Raw genomic sequence first — 19,774 nt, 5'->3', positions numbered from 1 at the left:
AGCTGAGGGGAGACCCCTGCTGTGGGCGAGGGGGCAGCTGAGGGGAGACCCCTGCTCTGGGCGAGGGGGAAGCTGAGGGGAGACCCCCGAGGGAGGGAGCAGTGAGGGGACAGTCGGTGCCAGCTTTGCAGCGGGGGCTGGCTGGCGTGCTCAAGAGCACAGTGGGAAGCAGTGTGGAAGCCCTAGAGCAGTCTGCTGCCATCCTCTCAGTGCTTCAACCAGAGGCTAAACCAGTGGCATTGGCCCAGCACACCGAGGTTACTTGCTGCATCACCAGGTGTGGAGCCTGAGACTAAATATTGAGCATATTAGTCCTCTTCACAGTTGCCCAACTCTCAAACCAGGTGCTAAAGCAGGGTAAAATCCAATTTGTAGTTTCTGGTGCTTTTTCTGACACATCTGGTCTGCTCTTCCAACAAGATCATTGCCACTTTCGATGGGTCTGAAAGGCTGAGAGCACTGAAGAAACATGAAGTGATTGGTTGACCTTTCAAAACTTTAGGCCTGAGTAGTAAGAAAGAGATTGATATTTTATGTGGTGTGGAATTGAATCTAGATATGACAGTGTTTGCATTCATGATTGTGCTTGTGGTATCTTTTTCATCTTCCTGTGAAGCTTTCTACGTAGCTTTTTCTCCATAACAAGTCAGTGCGTCCTGAAAAGAATTGATTCAGTGTAAATCTTAGTGATTGTTCTGTGATAAGCCTCTGTGACATCTTGATATAAGTGAGGATTTAGTGATGCAGCTGTTGGAGGGGCATCACTCTTGGCTTTTGTTTTGGGGGCTATTCTTCATCTGCACCTGCCACACACTTCAAGGTATTGGCGTTACCTATGGCCGAGGCTGGCAGGAGGTGCACTTCCTTGTATGATGGTGCTGACTCTTGTTGATTTTGTTCATAACAAGAGCTCACAGACCTCTCCTTTCTTCTTTCTGCCACTGCTGCTTGCATGCTTCCCAACATTTTTCTTTGTTATTGGATTTATTTCTCATCCCGCTGCTTGTGTCTCAAAAGAAGATTCCTAGCATTTACTGAAGGTAAGAGAAAGGCAGGTGCCTTTCTCTTGTGGATTGCGTGTATGTCCAAAATATATGGCCTGAGTGCCTGTCATTCTCAGTATTAGTTGGAGTGCATCATCCATGAATGTGCAGGCTTTGGATGCCTATTTTTTTCCCTGTAAAGGCTAACAGGACAGTCTTTTTGTTGAAATGAGTGTGTCACTTGGCTTCTGTGTCTTTGCTTTTCATGGACGGTGTAGGTAGCCTTGGATGAGCTGCTTCCTCTGGCTCTCAGAAATGCACTTTGAGATGTTATTTTGGGCATACAATTGTTCTGAGATGCTTGCTCAGTTGGTGACTATTTCTCTGCAAATCAGTGCAAATTGTTGTTAGTCATCCAATACTAGGAACTTCCTGAACACACAGCCTCTGCCTTCCTTGCATCTTTCTCCTTCTCTGATGGAAGAATACTTTGACACAGGGTGCTGTGAGGTCCAAGACCTCATGTACAATATATTTCAAGATCCTTAGTGCTATGAAAGGTGAAGAGGTGGTGCTCTGTTTTTCATGACTGATTTAGGGACTGTAGACATGCAGGGCTATGGGAAATACTGTGTTGCTGGGCAGGTTTTGTTGAACACATTTACATGCTCATGCTAGAACTAGTTCATATTCATACTAGAGGTGTTTTTGTTCTTTCTCCTTGTTTTTTTCTCTCCTAAACCCCACATAAGTATCTGCACTTTGTTCAGCCACCTACTGCATTTGCAAACTTCTCCAGGGCCAAAGGAGGGCAGTTTATGAAGCGGGAAGGAGCCAGAGTGCAGATTGTTTGCCTTTACGTATAAGACTTACTCTTGCAAAGGCTATTGACACTAGAGTAGGATGCTTCAAGCCCAGGTCAGATCGGAGCTGAGCCCAGGAGCTGTGCTCTGCAGCAGATCAGGCTTGTTAAACATTGGAACAGCACTGGAGATGGCTGTGTTTTGTCCCAGGGCCAGGCTGAATATAGGTACTAATTAAAACCTGCTTATCAATAACTGGCAGCTTTTGAAAAGCTACAGCTCAAAAATGCTTTGGAGGCGAGCTAATAGAGAGCATGCAGAACCATAGTGCTTTCCCCTCTGATTATTTCATCCTTAATTGATGAGGTTTTTAACAGAATAAATTATATTAAACAATTAAGTGGAACAAAGAAAGTTACTCCGTGTCCAGACTCTAGTCCACTGTCTTGTTCTCTTAATTAGTGATAGAGCCTAAAATACTTTACTGGTGGTTTCCTCATTGGTTTATATTAGTTTATAAAGCACTCCAGACTCACCAGTCTGGCAAGCAATACCTCTTTTTGTCTGAGCTCTTGTTTCTAGGCCTGTCTTATTGATGCTCTAACTGTCAGCAAGCTCCCAGCCCCGGGGATGGAAATAGGTCTTTGGGGATAACAATGGAGCACAGTTACTTTCCAGCTAATGAGTCCACCTCGGCTCATAGATAGTTACTTCTGGAGGGGATGACAAAGGAATGCCCTTTCTGCTCAGCCTCCCCTAACAGCTCTGAAGACATCCAGTTAATATTACTTAAGAGGGAGCTCTGTTTGCTTGGTGTTCTTAAAACATTTGCCCCAAAATGCTCAGTGTGTTTTTAAAGTATGGGCATGGTTAGAAAGTTGCTTTCCCATAGCACTATCCCCGGAAAGACTTTGACTCTCTTTATTTTGCAGGTGGGGGTTCCAACCCATTCCAGCACCTGGAGAAGAGTGCAGTCTTGCAAGAGGTAAATCCTCAGATGATCTCCTCCGTGTACCCCTTTCTGAATAAAGTCTCTCCCTCCTGAGTAGCTCACTGGAGAACTTCAGCAAAGTGGGGGTTTGTTACAGTCCTGCTAGCTCTGAAAGAAATGGGCAGCACTCCCATTAGTTCTTATTTTATTGTTGGAGGGAGAAAGGGAGAAAGTTGAAATGGTCTCTGTGACTATAAATAGAAAAAGACTGAACTATAAATAGTAATAAAATGAATAAAATTATCTGGGTTTCCCTAAAAAAAACAGGAAGGTTGGGAGATTGGCCGTGAACACCCTGAATGTCTTGCAGATGACAAAGGTAATGAGTAGGGTGTGGCTGATTATTGAATAGTCTGTGAATTTTCTCTTAAAAAATGCCTTTCTATTCAACAGTAGTTAAACTTCTTGATCCCCAGACCCTGTTATTTCAGCGTTAACTGTTTGCTTGCAATGTTGTGAATGGTGTTGGCTCCCGTTAGCCTCGCAGAGCTCGCATACATCTGTCAGGAGAGTAGTGTTTTAGCTAGCACACAATCCAGATTTGCATGGGTGAAAGTGTGGTGAGGATTTGGCCTTTAAACCTTAATTGCACTTGGATTTTCAATCCCAGACTATAGAACCTGTTTAAGAAAGTTCCATGTTTAACGGGAATTAAGGGGAAATGTGATCCAAAGTCATTAAGAATCTTGCCATACCTGGCTCACAATGTATTGTTTGTATTGGTGGCCAAGACCAGACAGGACAGTGTTTGCAAGGGGTGTTGGTGTCAGCATCCTTGTCTGTGCTTTATTTCTAGGCACGAGTGTTTAATGAGACTCCCATAAACCCACGAAAATGTGCTCATATCCTCACCAAGATCCTGTATCTCATAAACCAGGTAAAGGAGAGACAATTTACACCTATACAGAGATATCTGCAGCAGGTCCAAAGCTGGTTGTGGTAATTGGGATTTCCTTCCTTCTTTCCAAACATATTCTAGGGGGAGCACTTTGGTGTCATGGAAGCTACCGAATCCTTCTTTGCTATGACCAGGCTGTTTCAGTCCAATGATGTAAGTCTGCTTGGTTTTTTCTGCTGTATTCATCTGGTGGGACAAGTTGTCAATAGAGTCTTTTTCAGCCGTGAGATGTGTGTCTTTATACTATCAGCTTTTCTGCCCTTCCTGGAGCTACCTGATCTGAGTGAGAAGAGTAAAATGAAAGTTAAGAAGCACAGATTAGCTTCTTATCCCTTCCCAGACCTCGTAGTAGCTTAACTGATGCATTCTCTGTTCTTGAGACAGAGCTTCCTCCCTGTGAATTCTTGTTTAACTCTTGAGATTGTGCTAGGCAGGGATCAAGCATATAATCAGCTAAATACACTGTGCTTTGTGCCCAGCATTAAAAGATCCTGCTTTCTGCTGAGAGTCAATGACTGTGTGCCCTGAAGGAGCCCAAGAATTAGTACCTACCCACAGCAATACCATCACTAGCTGTCCCTCAAACCACAGGGCATTAAAATCATGAGACTGGTCTAGAAATCCCCAGTCTCAGGAATATAAATTGCTCACCTTCTTTCTTCTGAAGCATCAGGGTGCCTTCAGCTAACGTTTTCAAGCTTTTCTTGTTGGTCATATGAATGACAAGTTAAATATGAAACTGTAGATCCAGCTAAATCTGGTATTTCTGCAGCTCCACCCTAATATTGGGGGATTTAGAAGAGAAAGGGGTGTTTCATACATCTTTCACACTCAGGCACTGGGGCTCTCTGAAGGTGTCAGGCTCTTGATCTTCACACTAAAATCATGGAAGCAGATTGAAACTGAAATCCTTTTCTATCCAGTATCCTCTCAGATGATTTCTGTCTTCCCTCTTTCCTTGTCAGCCAACTCTTCGTAGGATGTGTTACCTGACTATCAAAGAGATGTCTTCTATTGCAGAAGATGTAATCATTGTTACTAGCAGGTCAGTCCACTTTTCTTACTGTTATGTTCACGTGCCCTCCAGTAATGCCTGTCCAACCTCTTGGAGATAACTTGTAGTCTATAAGCAGGGTGAAGATAGGGAATGCCCTTGGTGAGGAAAATTTTTCCTTTAAAAGAGGCCATTAAAATACAGACATTGAACTCCTAGTGATGTATGTGAAATATGCCATGTCCCTGTATCCTATGCCTATGGGTGTTCGGATTGTCTCTTTTGGTTATGTGATATAGCAGCATTGGTGTGTTTTCCCCTTTGCAAACAGTGGTTTCATTAACTCCTACTTTCCTCTCTGAATGCCTTGAAGCTTTTTGTAGATTTCTGCCGTAAATCTCAAGGCTTTCAACAGGTAGACAAGGATTTACTGCTCCTGTTGCAGCATAGGATGTGACTTCACTGGGGAACAAAATTCCCTCTGTGAATCGTTCCTGAATTGCTGATCATCCCACTGAGAGGCCGGTGCAGTATGGGGAGACAGGAACCTGAGGCTTTAGCATCGTCTGAGGGCCGAGGGTATGCAGCAGGTAGAAGCCAGCCCCAAGTGCTGTGACATGATGAATTCCCATCGCTTCGTAGATGGTCTTGCACTGACCAGGACTCTGGAGAAAGGGCAGGAATGAGCATTCAGTGAGGAAGGCAAATGCCTTGGGGATATGTGTGCTGTGTGCTCCAGCCTAGCTTGGTGATCAGGAGCCCATGCTGCCTGCTGATGGGTTTGGAACCTCAGTATTGATCCCTTCCTCCTGCCTTCCCACCCCAGTGGGACTTGCCTGAGGCCCACAGTTGCCTGCCGGGCATTCAGCTGTGATGCTGGCTGCCTGCTGCTCTGTGTGCACAGTGTGTGCACCTGAGAGCTGCTGGCTCGGGATTGCAGTATTGAGAGCTTCCTGTTTTCAACCAGCTTGACCAAAGACATGACTGGGAAGGATGACAATTACCGAGGCCCTGCTGTGAGAGCGCTCTGTCAAATCACTGATGTAAGTGCTGTTTTTTCCTGGGGGCAGCCCTAGGCTCTTCACCTTTCCCTGCTTCACCCCATCCCATATTCTACTCTGCTTTTCATGCTTTTTTATCTCCCCTTTCACACTCCTAATCCATATCAGCTGTTGTTTCCCTCTCCCTGCAGAGTACCATGTTGCAGGCCATTGAGCGCTACATGAAGCAGGCGATTGTTGACAAAGTGCCAAGTGTGTCCAGCTCTGCTCTGGTGTCCTCTTTGGTATGTACTCCCTGCAGGACAGGCCTGAGGGACAGTCAAGATGGGAAGCAGTCATCTGTGGTGGGACTGGACATGTTGGGAGTTTCAGGGGTGTATTGTTGCTGTTCCTCTCTTTGTGAACTGAGGGACTGGCACTGACTTTGTGGGAGATCATAGACCTCTTGAGGCCGCGGCTGTCATGGCCAGGTCTCTGCATGCTGATCCCTTGCTCTTCTATAAGTGCTGCTGCCAGCACCCTCATGGGGAAGGCTCTTTGTTTCTTAGTATGAGCTGTGATTCCCAAAGCTTCCTCCATCCTCCTCTCATGTGTTGTCTGGGCTTTGTCTCCCCCAGCACCTGCTGAAGACCAGTTATGATGTGGTAAAACGCTGGGTGAATGAGGCTCAGGAGGCAGCTTCCAGTGACAACATCATGGTGCAGGTAGGAAACCCGCCTCCAGCACAGGGAATAGCAAACACCAGCTGATTGTGGAGCAAACTGCTCAAGCTCAGCCAGGCACCTCTGGGCAACAGAGGGGATAAAAGTGGAAAGAACACACTGTGGGTTTGTGACAATCTCTTTCCCTGCACAGTATCATGCTCTGGGCTTGCTTTACCATGTGCGGAAGAATGACCGCCTGGCAGTCAACAAGATGCTCAGCAAGTTCACACGCCACGGCCTCAAGTCACCATTTGCCTACTGCATGATGATTAGAGTGGCCAGCAAGCTGCTGGAGGAGGAGGCTGGCAGGTGAGGGGGGCTCCTTTGTCCTGCTGGAAGAATTTCCTCAGGTCCTGCTTCCATCTCCTATTGCAGGCTCTCTTGCCATCTCATGAGGGCATTTATTTCCATCTTTGAAGAGCGGCATGTAGCTTCTCTCCTCTTATTGTTGGGTAAAAGGCAGCAGAGAAGATACAGAATGCTTTCATTATTGTTATAAAATGGCTTCTGTGAGTCTTGTGTGTGTTCTTGCACATCAAATACTTTCTTGTTTCTCTGGACTGTTTTGCATAGCTGGTCTTTATTGAGGTAGTCTGCTTCATTTTCTCTGTCTTACGCAATTATTTGGCTACCATGTATGCAGCGTGTCTTCCTGGTAGATAAGACCTGGGGTATGTACAGTCAGCTCTCAGTATGTGAGGGATGAGGGAGATTCCCTTTAGCCTGTAAGGCAGAGGGTGTCTTCTCAGAAGGCAGCCTGACTTCTAGCCCAGGCATGCTGGAAGTACAGTGTAATGACCACTGCAAAGTCTGGGGATAGTAAGTTTATGGCTGGTTTTACCTTTCCATGGACTATTGGATCTGCCCATTTCTGCTGTTGGATTCTTCCATTTCTGTCAGCACCTTTTGGTTTAATTCATTCTTCTGACTTTTTGTCCCTTAGCCGCGATAGCCCCCTGTTTGATTTCATTGAGAGCTGCCTCAGAAACAAGCATGAGATGGTGGTCTATGAAGCTGCATCTGCCATCGTTAACCTGCCCAACTGCACTGCCAAAGAGCTGGCTCCAGCTGTCTCAGGTAAATAAGGCACTTGTGGCAGTGGCAAGGGGATTATGGCCCTGCAGTGGCCACACTTGCTGATTACCCCAAGAAACAAGGACCTTGTGTAGTTTCAGACTTGTAATGTTGCTGTACCTTTTGTTGCTTTATGCTGCTGCTGTGAGCCTGTGGTGTGTGTGAATAGCTTTGCTCCTGTAAAGGTATTTGCCTGGTGTGTTCAAGTATGGGTTACTGGAGGGGTCCTTTCTTCCTGTGAAACAGGGCTGAATTCTAACTGATAAATCTCCCTGCTTTAGACTGAATGTAACTGCAGGAAACTAAGGTGGTGGCATCCTGCCTTCCCAGCTCATTCCCGTCCAAATGTTCTCCTGAGCTGGGACTATTGGCAGGTGGGGAGGCTGTGTGTTGCCTTTCTGCACAGGGAGGGTGCCCTTCATGGGCCAGCCCTGCAAAAGGAGCAAGGTTTGCATAGAAATGGAGAACAGTAGTTCAAATTGACTTAATAGGAAAGATGACATGGTGATGAAATTGGCTTTCAGGAGGATTGAAGGAAAACAGCACCGTGGAAAAAGAGGGAGGTGGATAAGAACTAGTTTTCAGCAGGGATGTGTGGCAAAGGGGACAATAGTGAGGGAGGGAGGGAGGAAGCTGATAAATTCACAGTTGCTTCTTAAGCATGCTTCTAGTTACCTTGTGCGTGCAGTTGTCTCTTCACTGAAGCTCTTTACATATGAAACACTTCTCAATAATAGATTGTGTAAATGTCTGCCTTTTGTTGGTTTTCCCACCTGCAGTTTTGCAGCTGTTCTGCAGCTCCCCGAAAGCAGCACTGAGATATGCAGCTGTCCGTACCCTCAACAAGGTAGGAGCCGGTCTCTCGGGAGCTGTGATAGTTTCTCATGCGCCGGGTGGTGCAGACTTCAGAAGAGAAAAGGGGCCTGATTATGTGATGATTTTGTGTGAATAACCTCTATCCTGGGCTACAGCCTTACATTTGATTGCTTTCTGAATGGAATAAAACCTCAAAGAAGGATTTCCTTTACAGAAGGAAAAAAAAAAATCCCACAATAATTTCACAGGTCTACAGAGTGTCACTGGTCTTATGTGTTACTACTTTCCTTCTGAGCTTCCTGTGGTGAAGGAGCTACTTGTAAAACAGGGATCAAATTCTGATGTTGCTTTTTGCCTGCTCCATGGCACTCTTTGCTCCATCTTTGCCCTTGACATTGTAAACTAAAAAAGAAAAAGACAGAATGGCAATGTCTGGTAACTGCTGTGCTTCCACCCACAAAGCTGTTCTGCACAGCTAGGCTCACTGAATTTTTGCTGGGAGTTCATAGCTTTCTTTTCTTAATATATAAAGGAGAATGAGAGAGTCAAAAATAGTAAAAGATCATTTATTACTACTGCTTCTTTTCCAGCAAGAGGTGCAATTCTGCAGAAGAAAGAGCTTGGTTCTTTAACCTCAGTTTAGTTGTTTGTCTGAGATGATCTTCATGTACAGTCTGTAGCATTTATTTTTACAGACAGGAGTGAGAGCTAATAGAGACTTGGTGGGTTTTGCCATCTGGGCCTCTTGCATCTGTTGAGTGATTTCCACTCTTCCTTCTCTGCCCTAGGTGGCCATGAAGCACCCATCTGCTGTGACTGCCTGTAATCTAGACCTGGAGAACCTTGTGACAGACTCCAACCGCAGCATAGCCACCCTGGCCATCACCACCCTGCTGAAAACCGGCAGTGAGAGCAGCATTGACCGGCTCATGAAGCAGATCTCCTCTTTCATGTCAGAAATCTCTGATGAATTCAAAGTAAGGAAGCAGTAGGAGGAGGGACACACAGGTTCCTGGTGTTTGTCCATGTTTGTGTGTGCGCTCTGAAACCTGCATGGAGCCACTCCCAGGAGCTGGACTGCAGAGTATTTGCACGGAAGAGAAAGAATCTGAGGCTGTCGGCCTAAGCCATGCCTTTGTCTACAGCACCCAGTCACATGCTCTCTGCTGGGGAGATGCTTTTTGAGAATTAAATCTCTTTTTCTTCTTTCCAGTGGGTGTGGGCTTCTGTTACGGTCTGGCCAGGGCATAAAGATCAATCTCCTCCAATTCTTAGGAATGTACCTTCTGGAACTGCATTTGTTGGAAAATGAAGGCAAAACTGTAGCTTCCAGTCTAGGGACCAGCACAAAATTGACACAATTCAACTATTTTTTAATTTTCCTTCCTGGTGAGACAGAATCCTTTATTACTTGCCCCACTTTTCCTCCAGGTCGTAGTGGTGCAGGCCATCAATGCACTGTGTCAGAAGTACCCTCGCAAACATGCTGTCCTCATGAACTTTCTCTTCACTATGCTTCGGGAAGAGGTAAGTTTGCAGGACAACTACTTTGTGTTCCATGTCTGCATGCATGAACTGCAGGACTGCACAGGGGCCCTGTGAGCATCAAGCTTTTACTGATAATGCTGTGCAGTAAGAGCCTCTCTCTAAAAGGCTTGCAGTCTAACTGGCAGAAAGGCCAGCTGTGCACAATAGTTACATGCATACTGCCAGGCATATTTTGAATGTGGTCTTCATTCTTTGATTTTTCTGGGGGTTTATTAACTCTCAAAGCAAATGCAGGCAACAGCAGTTCTGTTGGCAGTCCATGTGTGTTTCACATTTGAACCAGCTTTCTTTTATACTTTGACAGCAAATTCCAAGAAGTTTTGTCTTGTACACAAAGATTTGATAACAACCTATTTATTGATGACACGGGACCCCTTTTGTTCTGTTTTCTGTGCTGTGGCAGTGAAGGGATCACGAGTACATATAACCATTCTCTGCATTCAGTCAGACATAAATTGCAGAAAGACAGCTTTAACAGAGGTTTGCTGAGGCTGTTTCTAAATGAGCTAACATGCCTGCAACACAGCTGGCACCACTGCTTGCTCTGACATCACTTTTTGCCAATTAAAGCCTCTCATTTGGGAACAGACCATTTTGCTCCTGTGAAAATCTGTGAACATCTCATTTTGCTCCTGTGAAAAATGGACCATTCTCCTTTCCCAGATTTTCTGTGGGTGGATGATAAAATTTTGAATGTGGTTTTGTAGTTCAAACCATTCTGTTTAAAAGCTTTTTTTAATCCAAAGTAGCTCCAGAAAGATCCCACAAATGCCCAGCACTGCGCATGTAATCGGCAGAGGATAGTGTGCAGTTTAATCCCCCGGTGTGTATTGAGGACACTAGAAAATAATGTCTGAAGAGAACCAAGCATTAATGGTGTGTCAGGTTATGGGGTGTGCCTAGGGAGGTATTGATTGCCTGCCTTCCCACACTAATGGGCTGTTTGCTGGGTCCTGCTGTGGCAGATACGATCCTTAATATATTTCTCTTGTGATTCATTCTCAGATGTCTGGTGCTAAAGGGGAGAGGGTTGGGTTTTTTCTCCTCCCATATGGCTGTTCTTATGTACTGATTGTGGCAGCAGAGGATTTTGAAGGAGATGTAAACCCTTCAGGCAGATGGATTCTTCTACCTTCTTCAGGTCTTGTTTTTATCTTCACTGCAGCCATTCTGAAGGGAGGTGGCAAGAGAGCTTGAGTATTAGCTGGCCCTCTGAGTGTAAAGAGGGTCAGAAGTGAGGGCAGCATTACTGCCCTTCTGCTTTCAAATACAGATTAAAAGCACTAAGTGCGAGTGACCTCTTCAAAGGAAATTCTTTCCTGTCTGGCTAGTTCAGAGTCTCTAAAATACTGATTTTCACTGAGCAGTTCCCTTTTGCTCCTTAGGGCGGCTTTGAATACAAGCGAGCCATCGTGGATTGCATCATCAGCATCATTGAGGAGAACTCGGAGAGCAAAGAGACAGGCCTGTCTCACCTCTGTGAATTCATCGAGGACTGCGAGTTCACTGTGCTGGCCACTCGTATCCTCCACCTCTTGGGGCAGGAAGGGCCCAAGACCAACAACCCCTCCAAATACATTCGCTTCATCTACAACAGGGTTGTCCTGGAGCATGAAGAAGTCCGGGCAGGTAAGAGACACCCCTGGAAAGCTGTCTGCCCTATGACAGACCTTCAAGGAGACATAGTGTATGAAGACCTCTGCTTCTGAGAATTAGGATTCGCTCTAGTCCTGAGCAGATCTTTTACACAGCAAAGATCCTGCAGTAGTATTGATGAAAGAGGTGGCCTGCAGCTGAGAAATGGGGAGGGAGATGCAGTGACTCTGAAACTAGACAGATGAAGTTTGCAGGTGCTTCACTCTAATACATCTTCCTCTTTCTAGTCACAGTAATGCTTTATACTAGTGCTAGCATCTCTGATCTAGCATTCGATCAAGGCCAGGAAATGGAGGAAACTTCAGCTGATTTCTTTGCTTTCTAAATCTGTTTTCATGACTGGTGCTACAGGTGCTGTAAGTGCCCTGGCCAAGTTTGGAGCTCAGAATGAAGAAATGTTACCCAGTATCTTGGTGTTACTGAAAAGGTGAGTTGTACCTCAGAGTTTCTCCACATTCTGAGTCAAAAACCCTGTTTGCTTGAGAGCTTGTTAGCTTCCCCATGCATGTCTAGTGTCTTCTAGCTGTGGATCTGAGAAGGTGCAGTGGGTTCCCTGTGATGGACTCACCACTGCATTCAGCACCACAGAGTGGACAGAAGCCAAGTGTGGCTGGTGATTGCCTTTCTAATATAGTTACTAGTGGATTGCTGGTTGTCTGCTATGGCATGTTCTTTCTCGCCCTCTAAGGTGGCTTAGTTACCCGCTTTCATTTGTGTGGACTCTGCTGTCTTGCACTGAAGAAAGTTTTCCACTTTTTTCTCAGGTGTGTGATGGATGATGACAATGAAGTGAGAGACAGAGCTACCTTCTACCTGAATGTTCTGGAGCAGAAGCAGAAAGCCCTCAATGCTGGCTACATCCTGAATGGTAATGCAGGAAGTCCTCAAAACAAGTCTGCACCTTTTTCCTGGTTTAACAAGTGACAAAAGAGGTAGCATTATTTGTGGTTTCAGTGACCTGTCCCTTCTGTCACCAGGTTTGACGGTGTCCATCCCTGGCCTGGAGAGAGCTCTGCATCAGTATACCCTGGAGCCCTCCGAGAAACCCTTTGACTTGAAATCTGTTCCTTTGGCAACAGCTCCTATTGTCGAGCAAAGAGCAGGTGAGGAACAGTCCCCTGAATGCTGGTCCAAACTGACAGTAATTCCCTTGCAGCTCCAGCCCTCAGATGGGCAACTGTATTGGGCTTGCTGGGAACTGCTGAGCTCCATCCTGTTTGATTTTTGTGGGATTACATCTTCTATAAAGACTAAGGCCAGCAAATCTGGTTGCTCCCACATTAGTGTCCAGTTTAGTCCAGCTGCTAATAATAGTCATAGCTGGTAATCCTCCCTGGAGCTGCTGCAATTCCAAAGGTGTTTAGGAAGCTAAATATGGGTGTCTAGTCCATAGCAAGATGAGCGGTGAGCTCCCCTCTCTCCTTAGTCAAATCCCTCTCCAGACATTGATCTGTCTTCTGATTTAATTACTTCTTACCTTCAAATCTTTCTGGGTTTTTTGATTTTTTTTGTGTGGTTTTTTTTTTTTGTTTTGTTTTTCTTTTGCAGAAAATGTCCCTGTTGCTGTAATCAAACAGCCAGAGAAGGTGGCAGCAACACGGCAAGAAATATTCCAAGGTAAACATATGCAAAGCCTCTCCTATGCCTGTGTTGAGAACAATGTAGCCACCTCTTGCTGAGTCTTCCTTAGCCCTTCTGTTTTTTTCCCATCTCCTTTCAGAGAGTGATGTGGGCTCCCAGCTTTGTCAGCTGCTCACTCCTGGGGGTTGGGGTTGCCTATAGTCCTGTTCTTTCTATCTTGCTATAGATGTGGGCAAAGGATGACTCTGCCTTTAGTTTATGGATGTTTGTTGGATAGTTCCTTTCTGCAGCAGCTTCTGGCAGCTTATATGAGGGCTTTGAAACTGCTAAAAACCTTCCTGTGGGTTGGGGAAAGCAATAGTTTGTGTCCTCTATTTCAGAGCAACTGGGGGCGATCCCAGAGTTTCGGGGACTGGGCTCACTCTTCAAGTCTTCCCCAGAGCCTGTCGCCCTGACAGAGCTGGAGACCGAGTACGTGGTTCGTTGCACCAAGCACACATTTGTCAGCCACATGGTGTTCCAGGTGGGTAGTTGTGGCACATGGTGCTGAAAGAGGATTGGAAAATAAGCTCCTGGCCAGTTAAAAGCTCCACTGGGAAGAAATAGCTCAGGGATATCTGTGTTCAAAGCACATCACTGCAGTGAGGAGTCCTTAGTTTCTCATCCAGGGCAGCAGAGCCCAAGAAACAATTAGTTAGGGAATGTGTGTAACTGAACAATGCTGAGATGTAGAGTCAAAATAAATGAAACAAGCACTAGATGGGGCTGTTCTCACTGAGCAGTCGGCAAGGGGAGCTGTGTTCTTTCCTCAGGCACGTGGTTTGGGCATAAAAGAATGAAACTTACTGTATCTGAGAGGCTGAAAAGGGTATCCAAGAAAGGGACGTGGTTGGGGAGAGCTCTTCATGCCCTGTGTTTTATTTTAGGCTGTGTAGTACGGGTTGGGTTTTTTTTATGTCTTTGCCTTGGGGAGTTCAAGGCACAGCGAGTCCTAGGCTAGCCTGTGAGCAGCAGTGTTTTGTCCTTAGCCAGCTCCTTCCTCCAAAGCTTGGAACTGCTTACACAGCCCCTGTAGGGGTTGATCTTTGTTTCTGTTGTCCATCCATCAGATGCAATTGTATGAGGTTAAGTGACTTGTCATTGCAGCTGGAACGAAGCCTAATCAGCAAATTTAGACTTGCCAAAACCATCAAGCTTGCCAAAACTTGCTCAAACTCCCCCTGGTTTTAGCTGTGCAAAGGATCACCTTCCTTCCTATCTGTTGCAGGGCACTCTGTCCCTGTAGCATCAAGTGAGAAGAGGTAGGCAACACAGCTCTTACTTTTCCATACAGCAAAGAGTTAACCTGGGAATTACTGTCCAGGGAGAAAGGTCAAAGTACATTTAGAGGAAAAAGTTCCATACTAACAGGTGAACTGAAACAGGCAGAAGCTGACACATCCCTGTGCTTGCTGGATTTGTGCTCCTGTCTGGCTTGCAGAGGGCAGGCATTGGGTAGTTGTGTGCTGGTTCAGTTGTTGTTTTCTTTAAAAAAAAAAAAAAAAAAAAAAAAACTGCAGGGTTTTAGTTTCTCCCCCAAAGCATTAAAATACGTCGCTTGTAGTCACACTTGTTCTGTGACTAAACTGGAACGCGTGAGCCCTGTGACTAGCCAGCTGATAGTGAGGTGCACTGTGCAACACAAAGAGCTAGGGGTTCACAGCTTGACACCCTGCTCCCACTCTGCCTAAAGCAAGTCTGCTATTAGATCTGTAGTGAGCAGCTTCAAGCTGTTGCTGCTTTCCCCTTCCCTGTTTAGTTTGACTGCACAAACACCCTGAATGATCAGATCCTGGAGAATGTCACGGTGCAGATGGAGCCAACGGAGGGGTATGAGGTCATTGGCTACATACCTGCCAAAACCCTGGTGTACAACCAGCCAAGTACCTGCTACACGCTGGTGGCACTGTCTGAAGAGGACCCAACAGCAGGTAAACAGTTTGCCTTCTGTTTTCCTGATGTCCCTCAAAGTAAGTGTACCGTATTGCTTGCCCTCACATGTTTTACCTTGCATCCTAGCCAGGTATTTATAGCCTGGATGTGGGTGCAGCCCTGAGTGATGCTGAGCATGACTTCTCTGCTGTCAGGCCTCCTTTCTCCTCTCCTGGTTCCCTTGTGCTGTAGCACTGTTGAGTCAGGCTATGAGAGCTGGCAGATGAGCATTCAGCTCTCTGCTGAGTTATCTCCATGCACAGTCCTTTAGTCTGTCTATTCTTAGTGTTAGTATGTGGGGAGGCTGGTACTTGTGAAGTGCTGTGAGTGCCCAGGTGCTGAGTAGCACAGAGGTGTTTTAGACAAACCGCTAGAATTTCAGGGATGTCTGTTTGAACTGAACATTTATCACTGTCCAGAATATGAGCCATGCCTTACCTGTGCTTTGGTCTCCCTGGTTTGTGTTCTGGGGCTGCTCACCTGTGTGTGTTGTTGCTGTTCACACAGCAGTGCCCATCTTAGGGTTGAGTCATCACTTCCCCTCCTGGCCGGGTGGTATTAATCAGCTGCCGTGCTGCAGTGCAAGGCGGCTTCATTTTGGAGGTGCATGAACCAATCCCTAGATAAGGATCTCGCCTCTTCATGAGATGCTGGTGGGACATACTTAGTTACACAACTTGAGATTCACTGGTAATAGCGCTTGATCTGAGGATTATGGTCTTGTACAACTGTCATGAGCCCGTCTTTATTACTGTTTGCTAGCCTTAATATCACAAATAAATACATTGTTCTTGAGAGACGGAAACTTTCGGAGACCCCCCTCTAGGTCGCTGGCTAAGCTTGTGCTGGTGACAGTGATGGGGAGACCCCAGCTGCCCCAAATCTCCCAGCCCCGTTCTGCCGCAGGAGAGTGCGGATCTGGTGGTAACATGGACTTTGCCTTTGCCTCCCCTGCCTCCAGTGGCCTGTACCTTCAGCTGCATGATGAAGTTCACTGTCAAGGACTGTGATCCGAACACGGGAGAGACGGACGACGAAGGTTATGAGGATGAGTATGTGGTAAGGAGCTGGGCATGTACCTGATCACAGGAACTGTTGGCATTTTAAGGGTTATTGTGATCCGTACTCAGGTCCCTGCAAGCAGTGATGTGATCGCTGATGCCGATGTAGGCAGGATCACCTAAGAGGGGGTTCTTGCTGTCTCTGGTGTCTGTCCCAGGATGCAGATGCAGGTTTGCAGAACTTGCTTTGTCTAATATGGAGCGTCCTCCTGTTGCTTTCCAGGCAGAGACCTGACTGCAGGATGCCTGTGTTTTGGGAGGCCATGGTGTGTCCTCCAGCTTTGGCTGGCTGTGCCCTATGGGCTCTGGCAATTGCACAGTCAGGTTTGTGGAGACAGATGGCCTTGGGCATATTTTGTTCTCTATGAGTTGCTCTCCGTGGTGGCACAGTTAATTGCCTAGAGGCTTGCCTGATACAGGGAGATTGCCATCCTTGTTCTTGCTCTGGGGAAGGTGGGCTTTTCCCTCCACAGTACCAAGACCAATGAAAGCACCGATGCTGCAGAAGCACCTCTCTTCCAGGCTTTGCCATTTACAGGCAGGCTGTTTTACCACAGAGGAAGAAGCTTGAATTTAATGCTTGGTCAGAAATTGAGACTAGCTCGCAGAGGGTGGTGCTTACCCTCCGCAGAGGAAGGGATGTTGTGACACCACCTCAGCTTGCTCTGTTAGCTCCAGAGGCTGTTTTCTATGCGTTGCCTGTCACTTCTGTGAATCTGATAAGAGGCCCTGCTGTGCAGTGAGTCACTGAGGATGTAGCATCCTCCCAGGAGGAGTGGGGAGAGTTTTTCTCAATGGAACGTGGAAGGTTAACCCCTCTCTCTGCTTCCCACCCAGGGCAGTTGAGTGATATTTAAACAAACTCTTCTGTGTGTTTCAACTAGACTCAGGAGGAGACTCTTTCCTGCAACGATGGCTGAAATGAATGCAGGCTGGTGTCTGGCCAGCTCTGGCACTGACTGCACTTCGATACGTGCTCTGGGGGGACAGGCCCGGTTCTGCCTTGCACAGACACAGTCGCAGCAGCAGTCTGGCTAACCCAGCATGCAGCGCTAGGTGATAGCAAGCATCTGCTGGTATAGCACTGTACTTTACCAGCCTACAAAACAATAAGCCAGAAAGGCAAAATAGAAGCTTATGTGCACCCTGGGGAAGCAAATACTGCACCTGTGTGAGCACAAGCAGTTTTTTCTTAGGTTTTGGTTGGTCCTCTGTTTTGGACCTTGGTCTGGTGCTTTGACTTCTGTCAGGCCGAGGGCTGTGCTAAGAACAGAACCTGCTTTGTGAAATGGCTTGGCCAGTGGCTCTCCCAGCCCTAGCAGTTGCTCAGCCAAGCTGTGTTTGCTCAAGCAAACCAGAAGGGGCAGGGCTTGCTCTGATGCATCCATGAGGGGAAGTGAAGGCTGTCTCCTACATTCACCTCATCTCAGGAAATCCAGTCTAAAGTTCACTCTGGAGAGAGCAGGTTAAGAACAACCATGTTTCACTTGAACCTCTTCTACTGCCAGCTTGAAGACCTGGAGGTAACAGTGGCTGATCACATTCAGCGGGTTCTGAAGCCAAACTTTGGAGCAGCCTGGGATGAAGTGGGTGACGAGTATGAAAAGGAAGAGACCTTTACTTTATCTGCTATTAAAACCCTTGAAGGTAAGGGGGTGTCTGAGCCCAGCAGAGCTCTTAACATTCCCTCCAGCAGGCAGAGTCCGGCCACACAGTCTGGCTCACTTTAGATCTCTCACAAAACCCCTCACAAGCTATTTCACTGCAGCTGTTCAATACGGAGCTACAGTTACTGTGATAACAAGTTCGTCCAGGTTTCAAAAAACCAAATGAGTATTCTGGGCCCTGTGGAGACCAGGCTGGGTTGTGGGAGGCAAGACAACAACTCACTTTGCTCTCGCACCCTACCCTCCCAAGCAGACAGACCATAGCTCAGCTGTGAGCTCCCACTTCCCTTCTTGAGACCAGTAAGAAAAGATGCAAAGAGCAGAAGACATGAGGTTGGTGGGCAGGCTCATGTTGTAAGCCCTTTTCTCTTTCATTTTGTATTAGTCCTTTTATTTTTCCTGAGAAGCCTGTAAAAAGTCTTTTGATGGCTTAGAAGGGTGTCCTTGTCCTATAGCCATCTCTGGGCTTCCTTGCCCAGCCCCTTAGGATTTGAAACACACTCCCTGAGGCCTTTTCAAATTCCACCTGAAGACCTGTGTCTCCTGCATGATGTCTCCTTCCTTCTGCATCTGTCCCCAGAGAAGCAAGCAGGCTGTCGGGGCTGTGCAGTAGGTGTGCAGCCAGCTGCACTCCCCTACTTCCGTAGTCTGACTCATTCACCCTCTTCTGTCTTTTGCACCTTTGCTGCATCAGATAACAGAACTGCCGTGTGGCGGTGGGTATTTTATGTGTTGCCTTTGCCTCCCTGGTGACCTCCAAAAACAGAATCCTGGCCAAGTGTCCCTCAAGACAAGCAACATGAACTCTAACATATGGGGAGAGCTTTAGTCACCTTTGGGTGCTCTGCGTGTCCCTGTTAAGATACCTGCAACATGGAGCCTATTTTATCTACTTCTTAACAGAGGCAGTTAGTAATATCGTGAAGTTCCTGGGGATGCAGCCCTGCGAGCGATCGGATAAAGTGCCCGATAACAAGAACTCTCACATTCTGTACCTGGCAGGTGAGCTGTGGGGTGAGGTCTTTGCTTGAGGAGCAGCTCTTCAGGAGGTCACACAGAGCTGCCTGCTGAAAATCAGGGCCGGAGTTTCTGATGGAGCCTGCTGCGCTCTGTGTAGGATTTGGAGGCTTTACCATGGTTTATGTCTCAGCAAGTGTCAAGCAGCTGGTGATCAGGGAGGGTGCTGTGGTGTGGAGGGTGTTGGGATCAGCCCCAGGCTCTGCTGGGTGCAGTTTGCTGTCTTCATGGCCTGTGGCACCTGGTTTGGAGGGAGCCTGTGTGGGCAAAAGTCCCAGCAAAAGGGATATGCGCTGGAGCTGGTAGTCACTGAAGAAGTGCCTGGATCTCCTATCAGCTAGAGTTTATTTTACGCTTTGCTCTCATGAGTTTTACAGTAGTAAGAGGCCCAGGTATGTTATAACGAGTGAGAAACGTGCTGCTCGAGGGTCTCTCCTGGCCCAGTGCTGGGGATTGGCCAGACTACCTCTGGGAAACCTGCCCTTGCCAAGCAGTGCTGTTCAATTTTAGGCTTGCAGGGGAGGGTGGCCTGCAGCGCGCTCACTCCCTCCTCCCACTCTCCCTTCCAGGCGTGTTCCGGGGTGGCCATGACCTCCTGGTCAGGTCTCGTCTCGTCCTGACGGACACGGTGACGATGCAGGTCACGGCCCGCAGCAGCGAGGAGCTCCCTGTGGATGTGATCATGGCCTCCGTCGGATAAACCGCCTCCTCCAGGACTGTCCCCAGGCCGGACCCCCGCGGGCAGTGCTTCTTTCTCTGGCAGCAGCGTAGGGATCGCGTTCACCACAGCAGCTTTTGTGTCCTCTGCAGTACAGCAGTACTGGGGCTCCATCTATAAAATAACGATGTTTTCAAGGCCTGGTTTCGCGAACGCTTTGTCCCCGCATCGGCCGGTTCCGTAGCGGGTGGCCAGACGGCGCCAGCCGTTCCCTGTCCTGGTGTCGTTCCGGTAGAACCAAGCCCCCGTCGGGGCTCCCCGGGGGGGCGGGAGCGGCGTTTCCGCGGTGCG

At 47.3% G+C, this 19,774-nt stretch overlaps 1 protein-coding gene across 1 annotated transcript; it reads left to right on the top strand.

Moving 5' to 3' along the window:
* The first annotated feature begins 2,713 nt into the window (after window positions 1-2,713).
* On the top strand, window positions 2,714-19,620 carry COPG1 (coatomer protein complex subunit gamma 1). The gene is made up of 23 exons (XM_026857647.1): window positions 2,714-2,771; window positions 3,574-3,654; window positions 3,757-3,828; window positions 4,641-4,720; window positions 5,637-5,712; window positions 5,862-5,954; window positions 6,288-6,374; window positions 6,526-6,683; window positions 7,318-7,451; window positions 8,228-8,295; window positions 9,053-9,241; window positions 9,696-9,791; window positions 11,198-11,441; window positions 11,820-11,895; window positions 12,233-12,336; window positions 12,446-12,571; window positions 13,017-13,085; window positions 13,430-13,572; window positions 14,848-15,019; window positions 15,982-16,079; window positions 17,590-17,728; window positions 18,652-18,750; window positions 19,335-19,620. Exons 3-23 carry the CDS (start codon window positions 3,775-3,777, stop codon window positions 19,463-19,465), a joined length of 2,436 nt encoding a protein of 811 aa, XP_026713448.1. The 5' UTR covers window positions 2,714-2,771; window positions 3,574-3,654; window positions 3,757-3,774; the 3' UTR covers window positions 19,466-19,620.
* The last annotated feature ends 154 nt before the right edge of the window (window positions 19,621-19,774 follow it).

This window comes from Athene cunicularia, assembly GCF_003259725.1.
Source record: "Athene cunicularia isolate RWA chromosome 12 unlocalized genomic scaffold, athCun1 chr12_part1, whole genome shotgun sequence".
Lineage (NCBI taxonomy): Eukaryota > Metazoa > Chordata > Aves > Strigiformes > Strigidae > Athene > Athene cunicularia.
The sequence above is the reverse complement of the archived record's forward strand: the minus strand, read 5'-3'. Positions and strand labels throughout refer to the sequence as shown.